The 8393-nt window shown below is 34.9% G+C and overlaps 1 gene segment (V, D, J or C); it reads right to left on the bottom strand.

The window, feature by feature from the left end:
• Nucleotides 1-5556: 5556 nt before the first annotated feature.
• Nucleotides 5557-7793, bottom strand: LOC131535201 (immunoglobulin heavy variable 3-53-like). The segment is given in 3 exon segments: nucleotides 5557-5819; nucleotides 7329-7646; nucleotides 7736-7793. Coding segments are annotated over 3 exon segments (630 nt in total).
• Nucleotides 7794-8393: the final 600 nt, after the last annotated feature.

Genomic DNA, 8393 nt, shown 5'->3' with positions numbered 1-8393 from the left:
TGTTTGGAGTCCGGTCATTTTTGACCGGGAACACAACAAGTGTTACTAGGTGAAATAAAACCCACAAAAAAATCTGAAAATTAAAAAAAAAATTATGAGAAGTACTTATACCCTATGTGAACAAAGTCAGTAAGTTTGAGTCCAATGCGATAAAGTTAACTAGTATTTTCGGAAAAAATAAAATCTTCTTCGGGTCAATTTGACCCGAACACAACCAGAGGGTTAACATCAGCTCTAGTTCTTTTATTTAACCCTTTTTTAATACACTACAAATATAGCTATGTGGGATTATTAGCAGAAATCATAGCATGTGTCATACTCGCGGGGACAGTATGCTTGGAAATAATATTTAATGCATTCCATTGCATTCATTATTTGTAGTGCGTCAGCCACACAATAGCAATAGCTTAAGCTTGTGCTTTTAGTGCTTTTAATATAAAACAAAGTCTCAGCTTTCAAAATCAGTTTTATAACGAAACACAAATTATGTGTCTTACAATAATGTGATTTTCAAGCTCTTTAATGTGGCGTGACAGATCGCTGTATTTATGTGAATAAATTCATTAAATTATTGTGAAAATTCCACCTACTCCGCAAAAACGTCCCAAACTTTCACTCCTCACAGAGCCTGTTTAATTAAACAGCAATAAAACGTTCTAAAGGTTGAAGTGGACTCAAATTTGTTAACATATGTTATATTGTTGTCTTTTCTGCTGTAAACGTTAAGTGCCTATTCACAAACTGTTTTATTCATGGTATACTGTAAATGAGGACATAATATTTAACGTCTTCCATTCATTATATGATACCAGTAATCACAACAATTTTGTGCTTTGTTGCTTTTACACACAGCTCAGCTTTCAAATTCTGCCAGTTTTATAACGAAATACAAATTATAAATGTGTTTTTGCTCTTTATTTCAAGTTTATAGCAAGATATAAATTGAAGGAACATCATAAGGCATAAAAAAAAAAGTTTAGCCTAATTTATAATGAAAATGTCTCGTCGTTTGTTATTGTAATCTGAAAGATGATTGACTCACATGCCGCTTAACAAACACATTATTGCAATATAGCCTACATATTGTTTGTATTTCGCTATAAAACTGACAGATTTTGAAAACTGAGATTTGGAATATCTCCCGGTGCTCCAAATCCGGGCCATTTGCATGAACAAAAGGCTAGAATAGCCTATCTCAAAATATTATAACTATATAATCTTTATTCTCAAAACATTTCGACTTTAATCTCGTAATATTTCGACTTTATTCTCGTAGTGTTTCGACTTTATTCTCGTAGTGTTTCGACTTTATTCTCGTAATATTTCGACTTTATTCTCGTAATGTTTCGACTTTATTCTCGTAATATTTAGACTTTATTCTCGTAGTGTTTCGACTTTATTCTCGTAATGTTTCGACTTTATTCTCGTAGTGTTTCGACTTTATTCTCGTAACATTTCGACTTTATTCTCGTAGTTTCGACTTTATTCTCGAAATATTACGACTTTAATCTCGTAATCTTAGATTTTTTTTATTTATTAAGGTGGCACTAAAACGCCGTCGTAATTATGTCATAAATGTTTTCCCGTTATAATAGATGGTAGTCTACATTATGTGAGCGAGCTGATTGTCCGTGCTGTCGCCACAGTCCTGACATAATCTGCACGCTGCTTATACGCTGTTTTAAATGTATTTTAATGTAATGGTTTTCATTTGTAGCGGCATATTAGGATTAATCTCCAATCTGTCTACAATATAGTGCTGTCCAATAACTGCACTCAGACCCATGACTCATAACTATGTTTCAATATGTGTCCCCTCTTTATCTCTCTTTCCTTTTTTCTGTCCCTCTTTTAGGATAAACCTGAGGTCCTGGGAGATCTTAGAGGTTCTAATATGTTTTTTATGCAGTTGTTGTCAATTTTTCAATAATAAATTCTCATATTTTTTACATTTATGGTGTCATTCTTATTGGGGGGTATTGAGGGGGGAACTGCACGTGTGTGTGTGTGTGTGTGTGTGTGATATTTGTGGAAACAACTGTAAATAAAAACTGGAGGAAATCTTTAATAATATTTTTTTTTTGTATTTTTTAGAGAATCAATGAATTACATGAACAGTTCTTATCCATGTAGGCTATATAGCAAATAAGCTAATATTGTTTTGGTAAATTTTGTTGTTATTAATTAAATGAATATTGGTTTGTATTTCATATACAGTATTGTTCAAAATAATAGCAGTACAATGTGACTAACCAGAATAATCAAGGTTTTTAGTATATTTTTTATTGCTACGTGGCAAACAAGTTACCAGTAGGTGCAGTAGATTCTCAGAAAACAAACAAGAACCAGCATTCATGATATGGACCCTCTTAAGGCTGTGCAATTGGGCAATTAGTTGAATTAGTTGAAAGGGGTGTGTTCAAAAAAATAGCAGTGTGGCATTCAATCACTGAGGTCATCAATTTTGTGAAGAAACAGGTGTGAATCAGGTGGCCCCTATTTAAGGCTGAAGCCAGCTAAACATGCATTTGAAAGCCTGAGGAAAATGGGTCGTTCAAGACATTGTTCAGAAGAACAGCGTACTTTGATTAAAAAGTTGATTGGAGAGGGGAAAACCTATAAAGAGGTGCAAAAACGTATAGGCTGCTCAGCTAAAATGATCTCCAATGCCTTAAAATGGAGAGCAAAACCAGAGAAACGTGGAAGAAAACAGAAGACAACCATCAAAATGGATCAAGAATAACCAGAATGGCAAAGGCTCAGCCAATGATCACCTCCAGGATGATCAAAGACAGTCTGGAGTTACCTGTAAGTACTGTGACAGTTAGAAGACGTCTGTGTGAAGCTAATCTATTTTCAAGAATCTCCATAAAGTCCCTCTGTTAAAAAAAAAGGCATGTGCAGAAGAGGTTACAGTTTGCCAAAGAACACATCAACTGGCCTAAAGAGAAAATGGAGGAACATTTTGTGGACTGATGAGAGTAAAATTGTTCTTTTTGGGTCCAAGGGCCACAGGCAGTTTGTGAGACGACCCCCAAACTCTGAATTCAAGCCACAGTACACAGTGAAGACAGTGAAGCATGGTGGTGCAAGCATCGTGATATGGGCATGTTTCTCCTACTATGGTGTTGGGCCTATTTATCGCATACCAGGGATCATGGATCAGTTTGCATATGTTAAAATACTTGAAGAGGTCATGTTGCCCTATGCTGAAGAGGACATGCCCTTGAAATGGTTGTTTCAACAAGACAATGACCCCTAACACACTAGTAAACGAGCAAAGTCTTGGTTCCAAACCAAGTGGCCAGCCCAATCTCCGGACCTTAATCCAATCGAGAACTTGCGGGGTGATATCAAAAATGCTGTTTCTGAAGCAAAACCAAGAAATGTGAATGAATTGTGGAATGTTGTTAAAGAATCATGGAGTGGAATAACAGCTGAGAGGTGCCACAAGTTGGTTGACTCCATGCCACACAGATGTGAAGCAGTTTAAAAAAACTGTGGTCATATAACTAAATATTAGTTTAGTGATTCACAGGATTGCTAAATCCTAGAAACAAAAACGTTTGTACAAAATAGTTTTGAGTTTGTACAGTCAAAGGCAGACACTGCTATTTTTTTGAACACACCCCTTTCAACTAATTGCCCAATTGCACAGCCTTAAGAGCGTGCATATCATGAATGCTGGGTCTTGTTTGTTTTCTGAGAATCTACTGCACCTACTGGTAACTTGTTTGCCACGTAGCAATAAAAAATATACTAAAAACCTTGATTATTCTGGTTAGTCACATTGTACTGCTATTATTTTGAACAATACTGTACATTACCATTTGGTATCCAGACTCGGGCCAGTACCGGCTAATTGTATAATCTATGCTGGCGTGATTGCGGCCCGATGCCGGCAGTGTCGGCTCAGTTTCGGCAACCGGATTCTGGCGTGTCATTCACTCCCGTAATTCACAAGAGTCCGGCAACCGCATCCGGGCCGAGTTATTTCTTCCGGTTTGCCGGATTTGGGCCGTTATCGGGCCGGATCATTTTGGCTACCTGGGAAAGGCTAGAATAGCCTATCTCAAAATATTATAACAATCTGGACACGCGGCAATTGGCTACTGAAGGCTGCGCTGCAGGTGTGTGAGCACAATAGTAGCCTACAGATGAGCTCAGACGGGAAAGATTGTACAGAACCTCTTGTTGGATTTAGGCTATAGGAATTAAATAAACAAACACAAATTTGTTTTCTATTTTTTTTTTATTTAGACCTTTAGACCAGAAAGCGCACCCTGTTATTTTACAAAAGCAATTTGTAACGTTTTTTTTGTTATTGTAGAAGTATAGAAAATAAAGGAGACATTTATATTTCTTTCCTCTATCACAACTTAGCTTAGGGATCGCGCTAGCGCCGCCGAACCAACAAGAGCAGTGTTGTGCTTTATATGAAATGTATATTTGCAAGACATATAGCCTATACAACAGCCAGACAGTATGAAGAAACGTTATTGTGACTAATTTGCAGAGCGGTACATCAGATGAACTCTTCTGTGTGATGGGATGGACAAGACTGACGTTTTTAGGGCCGCCCACCCACAAATACCCTATAGCATCAGCTCTTTTTTTTTTTAACCCACGAACAAAAAATACGAAAAAGCTTAGTTTTTCGTTTTCCCGTTTGCCAAACAGAATGAAATAATAATAACAACAATAATAATAATAATAATAATTATTATTATAGCCTATTAGAAAATGTCTTTATTTCTTTTTGTTCTATTTCGATTTGTTGTTAAATCGAACTTCAGTCATTCAAATAAAGAAATATTCCAAGCCCAGAGTGGATATTCAAAAATAACTGTGATCTGATCATATAGCCTAAATGAGTCATGGGTCTGAGTGCAGTTATTGGATAGCACTATATTGTAGACAGATTGGAGATTAATCCTAATAAACATGCCGCTACAAATTAAAAACATTACATTAAAATAAATTTAAAACAGCGTATTTCATAACTTCAGCAGCCTGCAAATTATATCAGGACTGTGGCGACAGTAGCGCGGACAATCAGCTCGCTCACATAATGTAGACTATAACGGAAAACATTTATGGCATAATATGTCGTTATTATGAGGAAAAAAATGTTGTTTTAACAAGAAAACATCTCGTAATTATGAGAAAATATGTCGTTTTAACGAGAAAAGATGTCGTTAAAACGACATAACATCTCGTTATTACGACATAATTGAGTGGAAGAAATAATATGTGTGCGGTAGCAATGCGTCACCGTACTATTGAAACATATTTTCCGATTATAGTTTTTATCTCAGCTATTTATTATTATTATTATTTTTTTTAATTAGGTAATTGTTGTTTTTCCAACTGATTAGATGCATTTTCATTTTTGCACATTAATGAATTTCAGCTGTACATGATAAACAGTGAATATCAGTTGTGAAAATGTGATAAATACTGTAATGTCAATATGATGGTGTTTTTGTACAGGGAGGCTGTTGGCATCTGTTACTGTGTTTGGCTGGCACAATAATACACAGCTGTGTCTTCAGCTCACATATTCTTTCCTTGCAGTGTTATTGTGTTACTGGACGTGTCTCTGGTGATACTGAACTTGCTTTTCAGCGAATCCTTGTAGTATAAATCTCCGTCATAGTAGATCACTCCAATCCACTCCAGAGCTTTTCCTGCAGGCTGACGAATCCAGGCTGTAGCATAGTCAGTAACTGAATAAGAGACTTTACAGTTGATAGTGAGAGTGGCATCAGGACGGACAATCAGAGACTCAGGCTGAGTGAGTTCATATGAATCAATACCTGTATCAAATCAAATAATACCAGTTAATAAGAGAGGCACTAAAGATGAAGAGATCATGGTTTGTTTCACAGCACAGTTTGAATGAACTGAAGCGATTCTTCACTCTCTCTAGTGATCAGATGAATGTATAAACTGACTCATGCCTGCTGTTTAAATATGTAACAGGATATTTACATAATCATACAGAGATGTTAATGAACTTCACATGCATCACATTGTCCTGAACATTATTTTAAACAAGGCTTTTAGCTGTGAATTTAATTAAGTTGTTATTTACATAGATAGAGTCTATGAGCAGAAAATGTAGACAGTTTGCAGACAATGTAAGTAAGTAATTTCAACTACCAAGATTAAACTATCATGACAAATTAATTGCATTATTCCATTATCTAATCATGCAATACATAAATTTAATGAGGCAAGCTCTGATGTAAATTAATGGAACTGCATTCTTATTCTATTTTTTTTCTCATGTTATAATTATTATCATTATTATTATTATTATTATTATTATTATTATTATTATTATTATATCAGGGCTCTTATATCAACATTACTAACACTGAGAGATTTTTTTGAACACCAGTTGAACACCTAGAAGTGATAAAAATCAAATTTATTGTTTTTAAAACATGGCATTAAATGTTATTTTTTCTTGAATTTACAATTATTTACAATAATTTACAATCTACAGATTGTAAATTATTTATTTCACATATTGTTTATGTTTATAAAATTATTTTATTGTCTAAATCTGACAGCAACAAGTAATATTTGTCATATTGTTTTTTTATTATTTATTTTTTAATATGTCTATATAGTTTTATTTTCTATAGTTTTTCCTTTTAGTTATTTTATTACACCAAGGCAAACTACATGAAAATGAGGTGTATTGACTTGGCAGCTATCTGAAACAAAGTAAATGTACTTTTTTATATTGAATTTAAATAGGTTATAATGTATTGTATTTTAAATAATAATGTGTGTGTTTTTTTATGGTTTTAGTTTTAGTTAACTGTAATAACCGTCATTCTAAAAGTATGGTTCTGTTGGACCTACATCAGAAATAAGTAAATAAATAAAATTCAACTATGTTAGCAATATGTTTTAATATGTTGCATTAATCCTTAAACATACCTTATCTGCAGAAATTTCACCACAGAAGGCAGAGAGTGCCCTCTATTGTAATATCAGCAGTATTCTCTTCAAAGATGAATAACTTTGACATTAACTTTCACTTTATATCTGACTATACATAGCAAAAAGTAATCTAAAAATGTCCTTCATGTGGTAACTTCTAATGAATTGGTTGTGCTCAAGTCAAAAATATATTTTAATCTAAATAAACTTGATTGTACCATTAGTTTACACCAACAAAGTAAGGTCTGTAGGCAATTTTTTGGACGTTTGCTGGGCTGTAAAACACTGATGTATGTATGTATGGGGACGTTTTATTGCTCTTTTCTTTCAAGATGTTTTTGATCAGAACTGCTTGTGTTTTGTATCACTGTGTGCTCTCTCTCTGGCGCAGTAATACACAGCTGTGTCCTCAGTCTGCATATTCTGTCCTTGAAGAGTCACTGTGTTGCTGGAAGACTCTCTGGCAACTTGAAATCTACTTTTCAGTTTATCACTGTAATATGTGCTACCATCACCACACATCTCTCCAACCCATTCCAGAGCTTTTCCTGCAGGCTGCCGAATGAAGTGAGTGCAGTAGTTGCTGTCAGTCACTGAATATCCAGAGATTTTACAGGACAGTGTCAAAACCTGACCAGGACTTAAGACCATAGATTCAGTCTGTGTCAGTTCAACACAGTGGACACCTGAGAGGAAAAATATTGTCATGAGATATAATTATGTATAACCATAGTATTTTTATTATGAAGTATCTATAGAAGTTATGAAGACTTACGAGAAACAGCTGCCAGCAGCAGCAACAACCAGAGAGACAAGAAGATCATGGTTTGAGACGTATGAGAACAAGCTGCTTCTTTTCATCTTAATACTCAAATAAAGAGGGAGGGGTGATATTTGCATACAGTTCTGCATATGCAACCCAGTAAATATGATTTAAGATTGATATAAACAGTGCAACACACATGTAATTAAACTTAATAAATTTTGTTGGGTTATTTATTTCAGTATCATTCAGTGCAGATATGTCAGTGATCATGGCGTTTAAACAGCATATGCTCTGGGGAAATATGGGTCAGTATACAATCCTTTAGCAGAAGGTGTCTTTCTTTGGTATGTTTCTTTGGCTCAAAGTTGCACTGTGCTGCAGCATCATCTGCTTTTTTCCTCTCCCTGATATATTTTTTTTTACAGCTCAGTGCTTTTTCTGCATCATCGTGTATTTCTTGCACTGTAATATTCAGCTAGATCCTCTGTTGTCAAACCAGAGATTTTCAGACACACCATGCTGTTTGAATTATCTCTAGTTATCTCTATTTGTCCCTCTACACTTTTAGCATACACTATTTTACTGGCGTCATACCAGATAACCCCCATCCAGTTCAGTGCTTTCCCTACTGACTGTCTGATCCAGTTCATGCCATACTGTCCAAAAT

Source organism: Onychostoma macrolepis, chromosome 03, assembly GCF_012432095.1.
Source record: "Onychostoma macrolepis isolate SWU-2019 chromosome 03, ASM1243209v1, whole genome shotgun sequence".
Lineage (NCBI taxonomy): Eukaryota > Metazoa > Chordata > Actinopteri > Cypriniformes > Cyprinidae > Onychostoma > Onychostoma macrolepis.
Note: the sequence above shows the minus strand (reverse complement) of the source record. Positions and strands in the feature narration are given on the sequence as shown.